General features: G+C 40.0%; 1 protein-coding gene across 2 annotated transcripts in view; it reads right to left on the reverse strand.

Moving 5' to 3' along the window:
* The window catches only part of BMPER (BMP binding endothelial regulator), a 147,009-nt gene that overhangs the window by 58,612 nt on the left and 65,323 nt on the right, over nucleotides 1-23,074 (reverse strand). For both annotated transcript variants that reach the window (XM_032700506.1, XM_032700516.1), the window contains 5 exons: nucleotides 14,176-14,275; nucleotides 10,957-11,066; nucleotides 10,187-10,327; nucleotides 7,847-7,951; nucleotides 2,383-2,428 (listed from right to left, as the gene is read on the reverse strand). In XM_032700506.1, coding sequence (XP_032556397.1) covers nucleotides 2,383-2,428; nucleotides 7,847-7,951; nucleotides 10,187-10,327; nucleotides 10,957-11,066; nucleotides 14,176-14,275 — 502 coding nt within the window. The remainder of the gene's footprint in view (nucleotides 1-2,382; nucleotides 2,429-7,846; nucleotides 7,952-10,186; nucleotides 10,328-10,956; nucleotides 11,067-14,175; nucleotides 14,276-23,074) is intronic.

Below are 23,074 nucleotides of genomic sequence, written 5' to 3' on the forward strand. Positions count from 1 at the left end.
TGATAACTGTACACCAGCCATGGAGCTTAAACAGCAACATGCCAAAACTAACTATAGTTAACTTCAGTAACAGTGGACAAAAGAGACCCTCCAGCCCTTAAGGAGATGAGGTACTTTTTCTCTCTGCAACAAACTACTTTCAAAGTAATCCTTTGATTGTTTGGGTTTTTTTTCAGTTTAAAGTGTATCCTTTCACAACGTGACTGGTTTTGACCCACTTCTTAGAAACTGGCTGCTTTTAAAACCATACTCAAAGCTCTCCTGTGTACAGTATGTTCTTGTACCTCCCTATGTTGTTTTTACTTTGGAAAATTAATATCTGCTGGACCGCCAGAAATGTTCAGTGTGTTAGTATGTGGAAAGAGGATCAACGTGAGTGAGCGAGGGAAAGGGCTGTGCACATACAACTTATCTCATCAGAAATTGGCTGAATTAGCAAAGTTCCTAATTACTACCTGAGATTGTGATCATCACTGAAATCCTTATGCCTTTTGCTGGTCTTATGTTGTGATGAGATTTACAGCACAAAGGTGGAATTAGTTCCTTGCATTGTTAAAATGCTAATGTTAAAACAGATAGTGGTAGCCACCACTACTGTATGACAGTGGGTATTTAAGCTCTTTGATTACATTACCTGATGAAAGCTGGGAATACCCTTTTAATGATAAAAGCTTAGAATCAGCTCTCCCCCAAATACTAAATGGGTCCATAGTGAGACAAGTCTCAGGACCCCTCTGTTTCATGTGCAATGGTGGTACAGCCAGTGCAATGCAGACAGGACCCCTAAGTTCCTTGTTCCCTTCCCATAAGGGAACAAGGCTGTTTATCCTGAAGGCTTTGGAGACACCTAAGAGCAGTCTGCCAGCACCCAGAAGGAGGTCACTGGGAAGATGGAGTCAGGCTCTCTACAGATCTGCATGGCTGGAGGACAAGCAACAATGGTCTGCCCTTAATTTCACATTGTGTAATCATGACTATTGCCCCTTATATCATCAAGAAGTTTTGAATTTTTAGGTATCCTTGTTCATAGATGAGTTATTTTTACTTTGAAGAAGTCTGGGTTCTGCCTCCTTCTCCCATGAAACAATTATCACAAGTCATCACTCTGGCAGCATTTCTGAAGGAATCTCCATACTGTCTTCCTTTTAACCTCTTACAGTAGAGGGTCTACCGTGCTTTGAGGGAATGGCTGGCCCCATTATTTTCCTCCACTCTCATTTTACAAAAGAACACATGAGAAAGGTTAAGTGAGACTAAAATAAGAAAAGAGATGAGATAGAGATCGATAAATCCATGACACTAATGATATGTCATATCCGAGCAAAAGGTCTGTGCAAATTTCTTCTCCCACGAAACTGAGCTAACATGAAATCAACTACTGGTCAGTTGAGTCTTCTTTCATTTCTTCCTCTGCTCAGTATTATTTCAAGTGTTTGTCAGGTTGTCACTTGTATTTAATTTTATTTTGATAATGAAGGCTTGCAAACTAGATTTATTTTATCTCAAGTTCCACATTTCAAAATAATTGAGACGCAGAGTAGAAAAACAGATATTTAGCATATGGAATTTCTGCAATCCAAGAAGCACCCAGAATTGAGTTGATGATTTTAGACAAAGGAATAGAAACACTCTCCTTAAAAAACAGTTCCTTCTCTCAGAAGCCTTCCTACAGATTATAAAACCCTATTTTAGTAGTCTGTCCCTATTTAGTAAAATACTTAAACGTCTACTGAAGGACATATGTAATGGTATCCTGTTAACTTCAGTGAAGACAGGTCTCCCTGCTGACCTAAATAGACTAGTTTAAAGATAAGTATTTGTGCAAGTGCTTTGCTGACTAGGAGAGAACACAATTTAATGATCATTCCTCAAGTGAAGAGGGACAAAAAAGCAATAGATGAACTAAACATCACAAAGAAAGAAGGACAGTTGTCTATTCTACTTTCCACTGCTGTCCCAGACTGTGGGATTTCTGCACAGATTTTTTTAACTCTCACAAATTATCTGCAAAGGTGTTGGATTATATATACACATAGCTGGACTGTTAGTTACAGGTATAAAAGGTACCCAAGTCCTAATGGTCACAACTCTATCAATTTTCTTGTTTTATTGCCTACAAATTTCACAGACCAATGATATCCTTCAAAATGCAGCACCTCAGATTTGAAAAAAATAGTGGCATTTTGAAAAAAATAAAATAAAATACCCAAGCATTTTATTTTAAATTTACAGATTTATAGAAGGCAAAATCCATGGCCAGCAATAATCACCTGCCCCTTAACTGCCTCTAAAAAGAAGGTAGAAAAGCAAACATACTTCCACTACATTTATTTTCTCAGAAAGAATAAAAAAGAATTTAAAGAATGTGAAGAAATAACTTACTTTCAGTGCAAATAGGACAGCATCCTTTTCTGTTCAGGATTTTACCCTAATAGGGAGAAAGACAGGCTGATTTAATAAAAGAGTTTTTGGAGCAATGACTGTGTCATGTTGTAAGACTGGATAAGCCTTTGAAAATAGTTCAAGTTGTGTTTGAACTCAGTGCCCTGGTTACAGCTTCAAATATCAGGTGCTAAAAACAGACAGAACTATTCAAAGAGCTTCCTGGTAGTCTTATAAGAAATGAAATACTAAAAGGATTCTCTGTTACCACTTTTCTCTTTAGAGAGAGTGTGAGAGAATTGACTAGTCATCAGGTTAACAAGATTGCTACCTTTTCCCCCACCTCCCCAAAATGCATACATTTCCCATGCATTCCCTTTTAGTCACAACACAGAGGCAATCTGCTCCACCCAAGGCCCCTCCCAAATCATACATTATTTACATAAAAAAGAAAGGGGGGGAGGGAGGAAGGAAAGAAGAAAGCAAGCAAACTGATAGAGGTCTAGTTTGGCTAAATCTTATGGTACATCCACCAGATCACATAGACCTACGTCCCTGGTGAAGTAAATGGGCAGGCATCCAAGGATGTGCAAAATTTAAAAGCAAACAATTTGGTCTCATCATAGCAGTATGGATAAAGGGTTTGAGCATTTATCTACCACTCTGCCCAGGTCAGTTCTACTTACAGTTGTGTCTTATACAAGGATGACTAGAAGCAGGAGGCATGCCTCTGTGTGTCTAAATTCATGCTCCTTTTCAGTCTTCATCAATTTAAAAGATGTTCTACCTGATTTTTTATTTAAATTCCCTAAAGTTAACCGTCAAGCTAGTGGATACGCCTGGAAAATTTCAGCCTAAACGATGTGTTTTTTCCAAATAAAAACTGCTGTTGGTTTTAACAGAAGTTATGGTGACATTTGAGCTCACCCGTGTTCCCACACAGGGAAGTAAAGGCATATGAAGCTTTGCTGCACCCCAGCACTGACCCTTTGCTCCAACAGCAGTTGAACACAGAGGAAGTCCCCTCTGTATGATTACTGTTCCTATTTCCAACCAAGCAGGTGAGCAAGGCGAGGCCAGTAAAAGCAAGCAAATGGAGCTGTGCTATCCTGCCCATTCAACAGCACAGAAAACTTGTGAAAATAGAAAAAAATAGGTAGCAGGTCTATGCAGAGAGCAGGGAAGTGGGCATAAGCAGCAACCTCTATTGCTGTCTGCCTTGCCTTCTGCCTACAGTGCTGCCAAGGTTTGACAATGTGCATGGGGAGAAATGAACTCCAAGTATCTGCTGGCAGGCTGGAGTGGAGCACACTCCATCCTGCCCTTGCTTGATGTACACAGAATGAGTGCTTGGTGACGAATGCACTTGGGCACATCGTCCACAAGGCGCAGAAGAAGCTCAGCGTAAGCTTGTCTTTGAATGTGCAACTGCATGTGAACAGACTTGAGGCACATCTGGACTTGAGAGAAGGGCTGGATCAGAGTTTCACTGGCAGTGTGGGCAGCGCTTAAGATGTTTGTGAGACCACCAGGCCCCAGAGCAAAGAGAATAGCCGAGGACCAGGCAGCAACAGGGAGGCCTACCCAGCACCTGCTAGAACAAAACCACTTAAAGGAGGAACCATTAAAACCACACAGAAATAGGGAGCTTGGCAACACATATTTGTATGAACGGAATACATGCAGCTGAATGCCACACACTGCACTGCACAGTCTTACCTCGCTGTTTCAATAAAAGAGTTGAAATCATCAGCCGAGCTGGAAGTGGCAAGAATTCAAGTGAAATCGGATTCTCCAAGGCAGCCTGCTGAGGCTGGTTACTTGAGCCACCATGTTGGCCCGAGATCCTGTTTTTGTCTTGTAGAATAAGGAAACCCATTATTGCTAACATGTGCTGCAAGAGTTCATTAGCATTGAGGGTTCCCTTAGGAGTGGGCTAAGTGATGTGATCCCATTTTTCCCTATGAATATTTATAAGTAGACCACATTTGAGTCTTTATTTTCTGGGATTTTTCTTCTTTTTTTTTATGAGGTTTTCAATTTTAATGTCTGAGGTTTTTATTTTATATTTTTTTTAAGGCAAAACTAATTGCTGGGGGGAGGGGGTTGTTTAGTTGTGCAATAGCAACAGCTGTTGTTTTTTTGTGCCTCATTTGGCACTAGAGTAAAAACAGCAACTTTTTGTTTGTAATATTAACAGATGTGTATAACATTAAATGCAGTCTGTGCTAGAGATGGGAGAGTGTGTTCTGAATAAATTTTCAGCTCACTTGAAGTTCACGGGTTCAAAATTTACCCACAGAATCAAACTCTGCAAATGTCTTCACATTCTGTGAATTTAATTCTATTAACTTTTGCCTTGGAGCTCAGAAAAGGCTGCATGCTGTAAAATTCAACAGGCTTTCCTCTAGCAGTACAAAAAGAGATGTTCATGACCACTGATCATTACCATAGACTTAAGATGTTAGTGAGGAATGCAAAGGCACAAGGAGAGGGGGCAGGAGAAAAATTAAAAGGATGGGTAATCAGAAAGGAGATGGCACAAAGCAAGAAAGAGGCTCGAACAGAGCTAGGGCAAGTAAATAGCAAATTAGGTATGAAGAGGTCTAAAGGATCTCTGAAACTCAGTCTTGCCAAGTGTTGAGATTACTCCCTTTCTTTAAAGTATTTAAGCATGTGTTTAAGTTTAAGCACACATGGAGGGCCCATAACTAACTAACTTCAGCAGAACTGGACACATGCTTAATAGATTTGCTGGGTGGGGGCCAGCAAGTACCGCACCTTGCACGCTGACACTCTAAGTAACTTGAGAGAGGGAATATCTATTTGGAGTCAGTGGTCAGAAGGTAAGAAACAATAACCACAAGCCACAAGGCTCACTAGAAGTCCAAGGAGAACCAATTTTACTATAGATGTGACAGGAAGGACTGACTTTGTGAGAGGTATGGCCTCTGCTGCAGACGAAAAGTAGCTAAGAAAGACACTTTCTGTAATTACTGACACAGGATTAAATGCTCCAAAAAGAAAAGAACAAAAGAAACAGAAAAATGTGCCTAGCCCTATGAAGAAAATTAAAGAAAAGGCATAAAGAGTCTTCAAATGTCTTCTACGTCAGCCTGCAACCAATAGACTGAATAATACAAATGGTTGCACAGTATTGGAAATTTCTGCAGAATTGCCACTTTGAAACCCATCCTTTCAAGAAATAATTGGCCAAAATTTATGCTGAAAAATAAAATAAAATTCTATCACCAAAATATCCCACAATATCATGCAAAGAGTATTAAGAATGCATGGTAAAGCATTTAAGGCATAGAATAGTATTCTAAGTTCTTTGTGAATCTTCAGTCCTTTCCCGATGAGTTGTCTATACCATAATACAGTTTTAATGAGATAAATTTATGTGGTCTGACACCTGAGGGACACTAAACCACATTTTATTCCACAGCAGTCTCCAATAGTCAGTGGAGACTGCTTACTGTCAGAAACATTGTGAAGAGAGAAAACAAATGGAGAGCACACCACTACAGTTTGCAGAGGCAGCAGCATAACTATGCATGATATCCATACTTCCAGTATCAGAATCATTAATATATCTGTATCTTGAATAATGTGGTGTGCTTAATTGATGTTTATAGATTTGAGACAGAAAAATCTCATTAAAGAGAGTGAAGCAGAGATGAAAAGTAGAAGATTTAAATCCATTAGCATACATTATTTGCTTTAAAATTACTTGGTACCCACTTGGAATAGGAAAATAAATCTTACTCTAGAGTTTACATTCTTTCTCCTACTTGTCCTTCCAATTTAGCTTGAAAGAGCAGAAACGCAACGTGTTCCTGCAGAGGAGAGTAGGTTTGCTTGCAGTTTGCATTTAAAGGTAGGGAGCAAGGTGACTGACTGGTCAGATACCAGAGCAAGTGGTGCTGTGGGGTAACAAAGCCGGTCTTTTCAGCCCTAAGGAACCAGATCTTGTCTGAGGACTGACCTCAGAGCTCTAGGGCAGTTTATGACTTCACGTTAACCTTGAAACAGATTGTGTAGCAACATTAAACAAGTTTGTCAGTCAGTCACTTATGCTGCTGCAGAACTGTGGATGGTGAATTTTTACCCACCATTATTTTCATTTTAGAAGCCACTTCAACTGATCATCTCAATGCTCAAATTTATGTATGGATACTGCTGAAGTGAAGATACTTCACTGAAGATCTATATTAAGTCATATTAGCTACTTGATCTCAGAAGCGTCTTAAACATCTGTAATGCAACAGCACAAGGTAAAAATAAATGAGATGCAGTGCGTGCCAGGTTCTCAGTCAACAAAAAATTCGAAGAGACCTGAAGAGCCCAAACTTACACCATGAATGGCCTGAAGGTAGCAAACCTGATTGCCATGAGCCACATCATGTTCCCAGAAGAGCAGCTTCGTTTGTTCACACTTCCTATTGTGTATGCAGCATCTCATGTGAGGCCCATTAACAGGAGAACTGCCCTCTGCAGTGAGTGCCAGAGGATGCAAGCATCGTTCTTTAAGCCCATTGTCACAGCAGAACAAGGAGTGCCAAGGTACAGGCTCTCTATTGTACCACTGCTTCTGGCTGTCAAAAGTTTACACGTATAAAATTTTACAAACTAGAGTTTGTCATTTAAAAATTTTATATCTAGGTGTCTGTGACTCACATTTTCCCCACTGGCTTCCAGAATGGAAAAGGAAACACTGAGAAGGTGTAATCTAATGACTTGGCTTTCTCTTCTGCAGTTCAGTTCAAAGATCTGCCCCTACATGAGGTGCTATTTAGAGCTCCCTCTTGTGAATGCTTGAGCCATTAAAAAAAAAAAAATTGTCAGTGTCAGAAATCCAAGAAACAGAGGCTGACTTTAGCTCAAGGTTTCAAGTACAGCTAATTTTTGAAGCAATTAAGTAAAGTTACATTTACACCCGTCTTTGGGTTCACTTCAGACTTTCAAATAAAAAACTACTCAGGCCACAACCTTAGACAAAGCAGAATGGCTTGGTTGAAATAATTTGCTTTGCTTTGTCTAATTTACATTTTCAACCAAGTGTTAAGCCTCACATGCACTAAGAAATGCAAGTACAACAACCTACTGTGGCTTGCCTTAAGAATATGGCTGCTCTTGAAATATTAACATAGTCATCTCATCGCTTTATAAAGCTACTAAATGAGTGAAAGGCATGTTCCAGTGCAGATACCTGGGACAGAGAAAGTTAAACGCAGAAGGAGAAATGGAGCAGAGACTCTTCAGAGCAAGAACAGCAGTGGAATGACCATATTCAGGGTAACAGTAGCACACATGCAGAATGCCAATCTAAATTAATATGCCAGAGTAACCCTTCTTTTCAAACTGCGTGCCCCACTGCCATGTACACACTTCCAAGAAACACTGGAAAAGATAATGGTGGAGAAAAAAAGAGAAGAAAACTCAGTTCTTTTAAAAAACTCACATGAGGACAGCTGCTGACTGGAATGCACTGTTTCTTGCGACACTCTGTCTTGCCTTTCACACAAGCACAGATGGTGCAGTTTACAGAGGACCACATCTCTCCATCCTGCAAGAGGGAACATGATATAGTATCAGCTGGAGTGGCAACAGGAAGCTATTTCAGCAATGTATCATTGCACAAGAAAGGATGACTTTCCCTGTTGGCACTGTCTCATTGTTTAGTCTAAATTATTTTGAGGTGTCTGTCCATGGCCAGTTGGATTCAAGACAAAGATCAAATTCAGCAAGGTTTTCTTCCCTTTGGCCCCTTTGGTCAAAAATTCATTTTTTCAGGGCTAACCAAATCACATTTTCATTTTTCATCAGTGTCCTGTTTATCTGCATTGTTTTCTCTCTAATAAGCTTTTGAGATGTGATCACACCTACCACAAATTTTCATTTAAGCTGACATAATTAGAAAAACCTGGTTGAGTGAAGTCTATAGGCTGCAAGTTAAAGTATTTGATTAAGATATACAGTGAATTTATTCCCAGATGCAGCATCATTTTGACTCAGGGCAGGAATGTTTGAATAATGAATTCTAATTTAGATTACTACAGTACTTTCACAGATATTTGATCTGCTAAACATCTGAAAATGTTTAGAAGAGATACAGTGCTGAAATTCTCAAATGCGGTGCAGGTAAGACAGCCTATGTATGGCTCTGAAAGTATTAAGTGCAGAGCATAATATGGCTCATGGTCTTGTCCCCACTTGGGATGAATTGCTTGTGGAACTGCCCTGGCTCCTTTTTTACATGGTGCTGCACTTGCCAAGTGTGGTTTCTAAAACATTCTGTTTCACCCGCTTACAGCCTTGTGCTAGTCCGCTTAGAGCCAAACTGTGCATGTTTTCTGTTTACAGGGCTGCTGGGAAGGAAGGGTGAGGATAGACTGGACAGGAACAGGCAGCTCAACCCGACAGATGTGAATAATTACGTGCCCACCTCAACATGATGTTCTGACCAGAAAGAAAAACAGACTATATCTGAAATGCAAAGGAGCCTAACTTATTCAGCGCAGCACGCTTGGCCAGAGGCTGTCTCTCTCCTGTTTTTTGTTTCTAGGGCATGTTACTATTGCCTAGTGTTTCTGACGTTCTTGGGTCTCTGATGACCACTTACCAGGCAACTACTAAGGTACCAGAATACATCACAGCTGACTGCATGCAGCTATCCTGAATTTTTGTTTCACAGCCGGTTTTGCACAGGAGTGCAAAAACATATTTGCTGTGCCCATTCTACCTGGGTTAGAGAACTGACTTCAACAGAGCGACACTCAATTTACATTTTTGCACACGAGGCCAGAAATGGATGTACTCTCTCGTTATTTTTTCACACTCCATATAACACTAGTAATATAATAAAATCTTCACAAGAAGCAGAATATTTTAGTTGGGTGCCTAAGAAGCAGGCATTTGTTCCTGAAGCACAATGGCGCCAGTGTGAAAGTGCCAATCAGATGGAGTATAGTCTCAGCGTACAGTAGGTTCACATGTAATTTCCAGAATAAACACTTCAGCTATGTACACAAAAGATGGAATAAATGGGAAGCAATTCTGGCTGAGCAAACCAAGTATTCACAAAGGACTTAACATTTGATCTGATTCAAGGGTCTCTTAATTCACAGATGGCCCATGAGGTGACAGAATCTTTTTCCGACACAGTGTGAAAAAAACGCTGCACCACTTGGAAAAACAAACAGGGTCTTGGCAATAGCAGAAGTGTTCTGCTGGGAATCCCTTGTGATTTGAAAACATTGGGTGAGAGTGCAGTAGGTAACAGTTACTACATGGCTACCCCAGCATAAGATATCAGGGGTGCTGTCCTTAGCACAGATGTGAAACGTAGTAAACTGAGTAACTTTCAGCCAAGATGAACTTCACAAAGCTCCTGTTGGTTGAGCTATGGAAAAGACTTTGGTTCAGCAAATAAAGCCTACAGGCCACTCAGAATATCTCCTCCATGAATATCGGTGTTTGTTTGGGAAAGCAGAGCACTAATATCTTACTAAAAATGCATCATTTGTCATGAAACAGCAGCTTGAACCTCTGCACACGGAAGGGGAGGCAACATGTAACATTCAAGGAGGAACCATAATCTTTAACTCCCTGTATCAGCAGAATTTATACAAACTCAGAAAAAAAAAAGCAGATGGCAAATTTTGCAAAGCTTTGCCTCCATCATCAACCAGAATGGTGAGGATTCCGCTACAAAACAAGCCACTATTCTAATCTACGGCAAAATCATGCTGTTTCGGCTGTTACAATGGTATCTGCTCTTGAACCACACTTGAAACTTTACCTGGAAGATCTTATTGCCAAACTTGCACACTTTCACTTCCTCAGGAGAGACATATGAGACACACTCCTTGCAGCAGTGGTCTTTGTTTTTATTGCATTCACCAGGAAGTAAGCACCTCTTCTTACATATCACTGTTGAATCCTAGGTAAAAGGATGAAAGGAAATCATAAAATCATCACCAAGGTGTTTGTGCTCCTGTGTGTCCTTACAACAGTATTCCTGCTTGTTCATTCACTGCATCCACCCAAGCTACAGCCCAACTGCTTTGATAGGTCAGCTCAGAGAAAATAAAAATTATTTATGGATTAAGGGAATCTTTCATGGTCTATGAAGCTAAAGCCCAGCTTGTACTTTTATTTGCCTGCAAAATCTTACTGATTTGGTGACACTTCCATTTTTTTGCCTAGGTGCAGAAGTGGAAGTGGTCACAGTCATGTTAGAGAACTAAATAAATATCACTGCCCTTCAGTAGAGATGTGGTAATTCATCGTTTAGAAACTCCTCTTCCACTCTAATGCAAAGTTAAAGAGGATCATATAATCCGAGCAACTTTATTTTGCATCACACAGAGTCAGGCATCATGTCTCAGCTGAGGCAGTCAGTAATTTTTTAAACTTTCCTAGCAGAACTGCAAGTGCTCTTCAGACCATATTCTTTTGGACCACACAAGATGCCACCGAACAGTATCAGGCTTACAGTTCCACAGCCCTACAAATTACTGCTAAGCCAGAAAACCATCAGCACACAATATCGAAGCACTATGGACTTACCTTGCATGTACACATTGTGCAGTTGTCATAAATAAATGAGGACCCATTATCATACACATTGCTGTGAAAGAGGCAGCTTCCAAATGGGAGGTCAAACACTTTCCTCTGTCCTGAATAAAAACAAACAGTAATAGAAACAGAATGTGGTTGAAAATACACCATATTGTCAACAAAAATAGAAGGGTATATTGTCACCAGATTAAATTCATGTGCAATGTGCCATTTGCTATGTGTTTCCACTTTCGTGTGAAAAAAATATGTACTTTTAACAGTTCACTGTTCCTTTAGTACACATTCATCTGTACAAATCCTACCATGGGAGGGAATATAAATATGATTTATAGCATGTTTATATTGGAAAAATCTTTCTTCTCCTTCTCATCATAAAGTGCACAGTGCAGCTAAACGAATAAAAAGTAAGCACCGCAAACTCTTAAGGTAGGTACACTTAAACTAGTTTAAACAGTCTTTAACTTAATGCAATAACTTATCAAATAAAGGAGTCTTAACTGGTTTTAGCATATCTACCTCAGGGGTTCACAGCAGCCAAGCTAAATCAACTCAGTGACACTGATGCAAAAATAACATAGATGTTGTCCAGTCTCATTAAGATAGCTTGGTGTACCATGTGCACACAAGACTGTGAGAAGTACAGGCATTTGCATAGTTTGTGAACAGAATTAAGGCAACAGAAGATACTTAGTTTCCATAATCCATAAAACATTCAGGCTTAATGAGAGCGAGGCAAGGGTTTGGAGCACTATACAGGGAAGGCAGCACCAAAATCAAATCCTTCCTGAAGTCCTGCAATCCTGCAAGCACTTTCAGATGCAAGTTGCAACAGAGTTTGTGGTTCTTGTAAGCTCCTCTCATTCTTCAGCTTCTTTCCCACTAGGTTATTTTAAACAAGTGACCATTATGATACATACACAAGCTCTTCACAAAAACACTACACTTACTTTCCTAATTTTGAGTTGCCCCATTTACTTTTGGTGGCAGCCAACTAATAAGTTCTTTTATCAGTGGCTGTCACTTTCCTAGATTATTGTTTCTGCAGTCTAATGTTTAATAGGGACCAATTCCAAGGCAGGGAATGGCCACTATAAGTACATACATGAAGTACTAAGTGCTAAGTAAACACTTTAGTTTTTAAACCATCAGGTCTTGGCATACTGTAATTCCTTCCTTTTTCAGTAGTTCTTGATAAATGTAGAACATCTTATAAGAAAAAGGTTCCATTTTCTTTTGAGATATAAGTGAACAAAAGGATAAGCACACAGCAAAATCCATTGGATTAGCCTTGAGTTTTTACAAATCTAATGTTAAACAAAAGTTAAGAAATAATTGCTTTTCTTCAGTTAGACATAATTTGAACATCTCTCTCTTGCAAATTAGCTACTTTGAATTAATCTGTACTTGCATAGCCAGCCTTCCTTTTACTGGATGTGCATCTTTCTGAAAAGGCTTAATTTCTCTTGCAGGACTGACATATGAAATCAGTTGAGGATACTTGGTAGCCCTAAAAGGAACTGCTCTACATCCATGCACCACTTACGGGTAAAGCCTAGCCATGGTCCCGCCTGTAACAACACTTCTACTGCTCCATGTGGGGCCAGGACTTCAATAGCTTGTGTCAACAAGTGAACAAAAGTCCAGTTCTCTCCCACACCCTCTTGCCATGCCTTGAAAACTGCTCAGCGCAATTCCGGGTGGCCAACCCAGTTCAAATACTTGGTAAAAAACCACTGACAAAGGAGCTACCACTTTAAAAGATGTGGTGATGAAGATATTTGGCTTAATGGTTGGCTTTGCTGGCTCATAACCACTAGTTAAACTAATAATTCAAATCCCAGTAGAGTCCACAGCATTCTTCTAAGCTATATACGCTGAGTATCAGGAATTCAATTGCAGGGAGGTCCTCCACATGCTACTTTAAAAACCATGCCTCAGCATCCCTGGAAATACTTCCCTTTCCTGACAGCCATGCAGCATGCTAATCATCCTCTGGCTTTACCTCCACTCCAAAACTTTTAACACTTCCCTGTGAATAGATGTTATCTGTTCAGAGGTATATGAAACGCTTTAAAGACCACATAAAATGAAATTGATTATTATTAGTGAATTTGTTTAATTCTAAGAGGGGAAAAAAGAATGAGTAGAAAGATCCCCTTGAAGCAGTCAAAAATTAAAGCTGCATTTCAAATGCCTAGATCAAGGAGGGGAAAGTTCAGCTGAGAAAAGCATGGGGAGGAGAGGACAAGGGGAGTTTACAGAAGGAAAAGAAAAATGTCCTCAGCCAAAACAGAAGCTCAGCATTTGGACTGTTCTCCTCTCCATTTCATTCCTCTACTGCATTACTCTCTGGTCCTGCAGCTAAACGTTCCAGGCAGATATTTATCTGTAGCACTTCTCAATTAGCAAATAAATAATTTTGGGTTTATTTCAAGCAGTCAAAAATGTTAAGTACTATGAGAACCTGGAACTCTATATGGCTTGCTGCCTTCAAGGCCAGACCTCTCTTGTATCCCTAATCTAGACCTGGAAACAGACTTTGGATAACAGTAAAGATGTAGTCAAAATTATAAAGTTTCCATTGAAGAACTGGGAGTTATTGGCTCTGAAAATTTTCCAAACCTAGTTAGAACCTCATGGATCAAATTAAAACTAATTTACTGGGTAGGATGTAAGTATTCTTTGTTTATGAAACAGACAGAATGTTAGCCTGTGGGATCTGTGCCTTATTTTGTCATTGCCTTCTTTGTCACGACTTTGAAGAACTAGCTCTTTTTAGAGGCCTCTGACTTACACCTTTAAAATGTGTTGGAAATATATAATTGAGAATATTCTTGGATGAAACTGGGATTCCACCTTAAGAAGGCAATCACGAGGCAGACTCCTGGGTCCGTGGCATGCCTCTGACAACAGTTTACAAGAATGCAATGTCAGTTCAGAAGTTTCCTCTGGCCTGCATTTCCTCAAAACAAAGAACTCAAATGCTCACATGAATAATAGTATGACAGGGCAAGGCCTTTCTCTTGTGGCAAACTCCAAAGAAACATCTCTTCCTGTCTCTTCAAAACCTGTAGATTATAAATTCCACTGAGCAGTAGAGTCTCTTTCACCTCAAAGAATTTACCAGTATTGTGAAATACTGGTATAAAAGATGCTATGTACAAACACATCATATTAATTACAAAATTCCTAGGGAAAAAAACTTACCTAAACATTTGGGGCAACACTGTCCAGCAGGAATGTGACTGAGGTGCTGAGGACATGAGAGAATGGGACAGACTTCTTGGATACACTGTGTCCTGCCACCCTGAAGGAAAATAGGCTCAGTTAGAAAAAAAATTGAAGCAAAATGTCAAGTAGATGTGCACACACATACAGACTGGTAACAAGGTCTTGAAAAACCTTAGCCAAAGTTAACAGAAACTTCTGCTTGTGTCAAGCATAGGACATGTACACCTGTCCTTCAAGACTTCCTATATTGCTTGCAGAGACGTTGGATTATTCATCTTTTCTTTAAGGTCTCAAACAATGAATGTAATAGCTGAAGAAACACTGTCTTTCTATCTTATTTTTTGGTGTGGATATGAGAAAACCAGGGGAAAATAAAATCATTATCCATGAACCTTTCCGGATGTTCAAAAAAGTTACTAAGCAATTTTTTACATTATTCTTCATCTCCTGTGTCGTGCCCTTCTAGGCTTGTCTGGGACAGGGATTAAGTGCTGAAGCAAGATGAGAGCAGGTGTTCTTCCACTACGTCCATGACCTCAGAAACCAAATAAGCCAAAATCACTTAAGAAAGCACATTCTTGCTAGCCTCCAAGTCCAACTATGCAAACCCAGAAGGCCTGCTTTCTTCAGAGGACTGAAAACCAAGAGGGTATATGAAATTCTGAAAATGAATGAGGAAAAAAAAAAAGAAAAGAAAAAAATTAAGCAAACTAAACTGGATATATCCTGGTGTATCAGTGAATACCAGAAACAGAGGCAAAGACAAAAGCACAGAATATATGTCTAAGATTAACTCAGTCAAAAGAGATTTTTGTTCTCATTCTGCTCTGTTGCCTGATTACTTCACCATGCTTTTAGAATACTGTGTTTAGCTCTAGACCCCACATCAACGTGTGCTCCATATGGCCATAAGAGGTCCAGGCTGTCAAACTTCAAAACTCAGTCCATCTTTGTCTTAGCAAGGAAAGTCAGTTCTTTTCATCTAACTGTCTTGCCTTATTTATCACTCAGAGCTGCAGGATCATCCCAACAATAAGCTTTGTATTCCTGAAAGCTGTGATTGAAGACTTATGAACAGTCTCCTCCCATCTACATGCTGGATTGCTCTCGGGGCTCCCTGGGGAAAGGTGGAAAAAGCCGTTCATTTTGAAGAGCTCTGTGCCTGAAATGATCATATACCATTCCACTCCTAATGGCCTCAGTGAATCATGTAAAAGCTTTTACATATAGGCAGACCCACGTATACACTGTTACACAGAAAATAACATGCTGACTGTACCCCCATTCTTTTCAGGCACTGAAGTCTACCTGTCCCATGGGGCTACCAAAGCATCCTGAATGCACATGGCTAAGGACTGCTCGTAATTCTTTCACTGCGGCATGCAGAAACACAGAGTTTATTGTAGACTGAAATGACTGCTCTAAATAAAGGGTCAGACCAGAAACTTGACAAAACGAAATTAATTCTTCACCGATGTTCCTTAGTATGCTCAGGGAACAGCTCTGTGAGAAGAGACACAGGTGCAGAATGAAAGAAGGGCTCTCTGAAGCAGTGCCATCTTTCATCCCAGGGAAAAAGGCTTTGAGAAGACAAAGTTCAAACTTCAGAGACGGTTCAGAAAAAGAGAAAGTAGGGCACAGAGGCCTCAGCCAGCCTGGTGACAGGATGAGGAATATATCCATGGAAGTTACAAGGAAAGGCTAAGAGAATTGGGATTGTTCAGTCCGGAAAAAAAAGGGCTTCAGGTTGACCTAATTGCAGCCTTCCAGCACCTGAAGGGAACCTACAAGAAAAATGGAGAGAGAGACTATTTACAAGAACGTGTAGTGATGGGACAAGGGGGAATGGCTTTAAAGTGGAAGAGAAAAGGTTTAGATTGGATATTAGGAAGAAATTCTGTACTATGAGGGTGGTGAGGCACTGGAACAAGTTGCCCAGAGAAGTTGTGAATGCCCCATCCCTGGCAGTGTTCAAGGCCAGGTTGGATAAGGCCTTGAGCAACCTGGTCTAGCGAAAGGTGTCCCTGCACATGGCAGGTGGGCTGGAAATAGATGATCTTAAAGGTTTCTTCCAAGCCAAGCTATTCTGTTATTCAGGAAAGATAAAGCAATGCTCCACACATTATGAGCTGAGGTTTCATCTTGTCTCAGCAGTTTTCTCAAGAGACATAAAAGAAGGGAAGATGAAATAGCACTTTCTAATTCTCCCACAAGAGGTCCATCTTCGAGAAAGATAGAGAACAAGTCTTCCCTTAAATGAAAGCATGGAGCCAGTCCAACTAGCCGTCCATCTGCTTCTGCTAAGTTCCTACCTCAATTATGATATTTTGCTGTTCAATAAGGACACCAGTAGCTTAGCAGAGTTGAAAGACACACCAGGCTGCGTCTGACTTTGCTGGACACACTGGTTGAAGGACAGAGTGCAGTTTCTGGGTAGGCTACCCACATGCCTGGTGCACAGCATGGATGCAGCCTGTATGCTAGGACAGATGGAGAGGAAAATGGCTGCAGAAAAAACTGTCTGTCCAAAACTCCCCAAAGGTTGTGAGCCTGTGGTAATTCCTCTCCAAGAGCCTTGGGCTTCATCTACCGTGAGGGTGAGAACAGTGACTACCACCAATAGCTTCTCTTAAGCGGACTTTTAAAGCACTCATGAAATCCCAGGAGGACAGAGGCTTCCACACTCCCAGTTTGTTACTGATAACAAGCATGTCTAAACTTAATAATATTTTATATACATGTTATTTAAGGTTAGAGGTTAACATCAGTATTATCAGAACCATATTTCTTGTGGGCATCTCGTTTTCTATTTTTCTTGCAGGTTTTATCTCTGTGCTTTAGTGAAGCTATAAATCATCTAAAGAAGATTACTCCCTAGTTTTGCCCTATGTTCACCTTGTGCTTGAAAGACTGTTAATCCTCCAAATGAAGTAAAATTTCCATTGATTTTACGGAATATTTTGTCTAAGTGCTGGCTGGCATTAGGATTCAGTCCACAGTGGATTGTAGAAATTTATTTTCAACTTTCATCCTATAAGAAGTGCTACCAGTGAGGTTATCCTTACAGAAAAAAAAAAAAAAAAAAAAAAAGAAAATATCAAAATTACATTTCTCTCAACTCCAGGATACATATTCCAGACATTAAGAGCAAGGTCAGACACACACTGTAGACTCAGCAGGGATTGTTGTAAGAACTAAGACAGATGTTCAAGGTTGTCTCCAGCTATGAATAAAGATTTTATGCCACCAGCCTGAGAAAGAAAAACTTTGAAAGTTCAACAGGGTCACTACTGAGTAAGCCTGCCCCATGTCAGTGGCAAGAGAAGCCAAATAAAGACACAACTGACTTTGTCTTCAAACACTCTAGCACAGTGCAAGTAGCTACAGTCACCACGAACATATCAAGAGACATTATCATTTTTGTGACAGCAATGGCTTAAAGGCAATAAATAGAAATATACCAATAAAGAGATAGGCATATGATTTGGGAGTCAGATAATGAGTGTTACCATTCTGGAATAAAAAAAATATTAAGGCATTCAAGGACTCCTGTTTCATTACACCACATTGGCTGATGTGTATAGGGCTTTTTATGTCAACTGGATAGTGTATTGGCTTACATACACTTGCTGACGTATTAACTACTGTGCCATAGTAAAGATTTTCACTACTTTCCAAACATGTACTAAATACATAAACCAGGTCAGCAACATGTACTATGCAAACATCTCCAAAACATCCCCAGAATCACATGCTTGTAAACCCATACCTTGAGTTTACAATCAGATGTGCCATGTAAGTAGACTTTGGGTATAAAAGGGAGAGGATACTGTATTTAGAGTGGGGGTTTAATCTGGAAATAAAATAGGTGTTCTCTCCCAAATCAGGCGAAAGAGACTCCAATTCTTATAAGAATGCAGCATGTGGTGGACAGCCCTTGGGAGTAACTTCACCCCTACACAGTATTTCAGAGTCCCTGAAAGAGACACGTCATGCATGGTGAGAGTATCCTGGAAGGGTCATGGGAGGAAGAGTTTTAGGAAATGCACAAAATAGCAAACCAGGTCTCAGCATAAAAGCAAACAGTGCATCGATCAGTTCAGCAAACAGACAGACAGACAAGCCAGAGCTTCCCACATCCATGCAGCCTGATCTGTTGTCTAGACTAGGATTTTAAAAATGCCTCTTTAGAAAGTATTGGATAAAATTCAGAATAGGGAGATCTTGAGCTTCAGTTCAAAACAGTAGATATTTATACTGCCTTGTGTGCGCTAGATTTTTAAACTCTGCATCTAGATTTCAAACTCTATTTTCTGAGATATCTCTGCTATAGAAAGACTTTAGAAAATGGTCCTTGTGACAGTCAAAAGTGATATCCTGAGAACTGCATGTGAAGGAAATGCACATATTTATTTTAATATCAGGCCATAGAGATTAGTGCAGATATAAATAATCATCTTAAATGTCTTAAAAATTACCTAAAATCAATACAGATTAGAAATGGTACACTAAGAGATTCTTATTAATAAATTACTAAAGCAAACTCTGGGGCAAAGCAAAGGCATAATTCTTAAAACTATCTCAGTCTGATGCAAAGGCTTTCCTGGACACAGCAAAAGAAGTATAAAGAGCTCTGTCAATTTCCAGCAGGTAAGAGTTTGACTCTACCACCTCTCCCTCCATGTGCACCCTTAGGACACAATCAGGTGTACGGTTTGTGTCATCAACAAACTGCAATAACAAGAAAGTTTGATTAGCTGTCTCCAACTATTATAAACTCCTGTCCTGGGCTCCTAGCAAATTGGAAGTGCACAGAGTTTGAACATCTTCACCTAAAACCAGGAACCAAAAAGTCTCCCTCTTTTGGAAGTCAGTGTGTATGTGGTTGTATACAGCTGCTGAGGAATTAATTATAATATTCATTAGTTATTAACTTAGGATAGAATGAAGCCTCTAAACACTGTTATGCTTTCCATCAACCAAATAGCATGCATATAAAGAGACTCATGTAAGTAGCAAGCCTATCCGGTCTGGCCATCTATTCCACTTCTCAAAAGCCACATTTCCTGGGATTGGTTAGATTAAGCAAATTAATTTTCTCTTTTGTACAGGTAAGTGGGTTGCTGTTTGTTTGCGGAAATGTCACAGCATCCTCCTAGAGACTGAAGTATGTTGCTCTGGGATACAGCTCTCCACTGTGAAATCTGATTGTTGGGGAGCTGCTAGTCCTGCTTATTTCAAGTTTCAAAACATGAGTTGCACTGACTCTCCTGCGGGAGGAGGTGAAGGACCAGGCTGAAAGGGAACATTCTGGAACATGAAATTATGGGTTGTACAGTAGCTTTTTTTAAGGTATACACAGGCAGAGACACTGCTCCTAAATTTCACAGTTGCTGGAAATGCAGAAGGGCTCCTTGGGGAAGGTCACATAGCACTCTGCTCTCAGCTGGGGGACTCAGTGCAACCTTCGTCATATTTCTCCAGTCTAATAGTGCTATGTAGAAGTGTTGCTGGGATTATATTGCATCTGGCTTCACAATCCATCTGAAATAAAATTGTTTGCTGACCCAATAGCCTAGTTGCAGAGTCAAGCAGCTGAACAGCCAGCAGCCCTCTCCCCTCCAGGGCTTACACACTGAGCTCTTGGCTCTGTTGAAAGAGATGTTGTAAATAGCCCTTCTTCACTTGGAAGCCTTGAAAATTTAATCATGGAGTGTACTTTTCCCTTTTCAGGCTGATTTCCTAAGGAAAGAAGGATTATGCAGGCAGAAATCAGGCACACCTGTAGCTTATGAATCCCTGATCAGCTTCAGCCACAAATGATCAAGGGACTCATCTGAAAAAGGTATACAGAGATAAAATAACAGAAATCGAAGTGACATTAAGATCTCAAGGACATTTAGTTCCTGTAAGTGCTGTTAGTTTTTGTCTGTTTGTTTGTTTGTTTTTTAAACAGACTGCTGCAGAGAGTAGAGAGCCCCCAGTTTCTTTCCCAGAAGGGACACTGGAAAGCATTCTACAGTGTTAGGAATCAGCTGGCCTTCCAGCCAGCATCTCCCAGACATCCTGCCTTTCATTCAGTGCTTGTGTCCTGGAGGTGATAGAGATTGCAGTTAGGGCAGATAAGAAATCAAGTGTCACACATCTAGAGAAAAAGAGCTCCATCACTTCTTCTGCTCCTAGAACAGTTTTCCTACATTAGCAGAAACAGGGGGATGTAAGATAGGTAAGAGGGGTCTGTGTCCTGCACCCTTCCCATGAGATGAGGCATTTTTCTTCATTTCTTTCCTGTGTTTCTGTTTTTTCCCCCCGTACCCACAAGGATTCGTGATACCTGTGGTTCCAGACTGGCCAGCAACTACCATAAGTGCTGGATGCTTTCAGCTAGAGCCCACATATTTGTTCTGCTTTGGGAGCAGTTACTTTATTGATCCTTCTCCTGGACAGTTCAACAGCTGAAGCTTTTCCAGGTTAGATCTGTTTCTCTCAACATCTCTCCTGCAAGCAGAAGTAATGTGTCTCACAAATTATTCTGTACTTTTCATTAGGTACTTTTTAATGTCTCTAAAGTTACATGCAGACGGCAGAGCTTTCAACTCTGTAACAAAAGTGCCTATTCCTTCTTCTGCTAGTTGATAGTGGGTTAAAAACAGAACAGTACCTCTCAACAACTCAGAGACGCAACCCAAACAACTTTGTGGTCTGTTTAATTATCCCCAGCACTATTTCTAGCAACAGACTATCACTATAACCTGGTGGAAGAGGTGGATTTTAAGGCAGGATGTAGGCAAGGACTGCATCAAAGGTCATACATATCCATGGGGGTTTTTCCATTGATTTTCATCCACTTTGGATGACAGTATTTTGAATAAAAGTCCCAGAAATTGCATAGAAAATGGTGAAAAATGAGCCAAGATAACCACTTCAGCAGGAATGGGCCAGGAGGGCAGCCACACACTGCAGAAAGGGGCTCTCCACCACCTTGGGGTTAAAGAGCAGGAGCTTTGTAGGGACAGCAGAAGGGAAGCAAAGACATTGGCAAGGAAACAATTCTGGCACACCACTGCAGAAGAGAGTTCAGCTATTCATGATTAATTTAGCTGTTACACCAGAGGTCTCCAGTGACTATGGAAGCTTTGCTGTGAGCCACATGATTATTTATTTCTCTTTTAAAAAGAACTGTTTCTATGAAAAATTGCAATAAAACATGTTAAGCTGGAAACTGTCTGTGGCCAGAAAACCTATTAAAAACCACTAACAAGCTCCTTCAGCTTATTCATGTCCTATTCCAGATAATAAGAAAGTTAGGGTTAAATCCAAGGGACTTTCCTAACTTCAGTTATTAGAAGCAGAGCAGTAGCTCTGTAAAACAGGTCCTGGCTTCTTGCAGCCATGACTTTTCCCCTGAATCAGTTGGAGCCTACTTTGTTTTCATTGGCATCAAGAACACATGAAGCACAGTCCAGCGGGTGTACAGTTGTGTATACACCACCAGTGCATTTGCATAATGTTTCAAAGTCCTAACTCAATGCTTACAGAATGATAGCCACTGCCACAATGTATTTATATAAATAGCACTTGCTTTTCATAAGATAAACTTGCACAAAGGGATTTTTTTCTTTTTTTTTCTTTTGTTTTTCTACACCATGAGCTTTGTGATACTACCTTATAAGCTTTTCTTACTATGTTCCACAGTAAATGGTACTCCTATAAACCCCATACTCTGGCAGCTATCAAAGACTAGCTTCACCCCCACTTCCAAATCCATTACACTGCAGTACGGGCCTCCCTTCTGAGAACAGCTTTTCCTTCTAAACAGTTGGTTCACAGAGATACAGTTATTAAATCCCTCCAGTGTCCCCAGTGTGTTTCCTGCACACACAGAATACTAGTACCATTGTGGTCCTGAGAAAGGTGACAATTCTGACTCTCACTTCATCATCATTCTTTAAAATACTTGGTCACAGCAAGAAACTCTACAGATGTATCCACACAGCTTTGCCTTAGAGCATTAATTTTAAACAATTCACTTTAAGTTATCTGCAGGAATAAATTGCAAGACTTGAGTGAATTAAATCCCCAAATTCCTAAATTCTGACATCTGGCATTTAGATACAAAATAAAGGCTTTCTCTTCAATGACGCAGATACTTTCTTGTAGACAATATGAATTTCATTTCATCTCATGGTTTGAAACTTCAGTTTTTGGGATGCAAAAGTATAAATAAGCTTATAAATAAAACCAACTAGGGTTGCTCTTGGAAGAGCAAAAAGCACACAATTTAGAAGAAGGTGCCTGCACACCTGAATTTTGAAAAGTTGTTACTAGGTCAAAACATACCAGAATAGCTCACGTCAAATCACTGTTCCATTCACAAGCAAAGAGAACAAATCTCCTTCAGTGGTTCAGGGCTATGAGGTATTGGAGAAGTTGAGACTTAATCCTTTGACAGGATTTGTTTCTACAATTTATGGATGACCTTGCCTCAAGGTCTGATGATAAAGCACATTGATATCTGTAGAACATCCATAGTAAAATAAATCATACTGTCATACTAGTAGTAAGGACACTTCTAGCTTTTTACAAGACCTTTATACATGCACATACCAGCCTTCAATATTATGTTCTATGTATACTGCTGAGGTAACCTCAGGAAATATAGGATTACATACACACTGCTTTCTTAATGCATCCATCACAGGTTTTCATTAACAGGAGATCCTGGCTGTCCTAAGCACTTAGCAAAAAGAGTTAAAAATACACTTTAAAATGTTATGTGAGAAAGAAGTAAACTGCAAGAAAAACTGAAATAGTGAAATAGTCACAGAGGTAGCTTCAATCTACCTGAAGTGGTGTAGAATTAGACTCACTGTCA

Source organism: Chiroxiphia lanceolata, chromosome 1, assembly GCF_009829145.1.
Source record: "Chiroxiphia lanceolata isolate bChiLan1 chromosome 1, bChiLan1.pri, whole genome shotgun sequence".
NCBI lineage: Eukaryota > Metazoa > Chordata > Aves > Passeriformes > Pipridae > Chiroxiphia > Chiroxiphia lanceolata.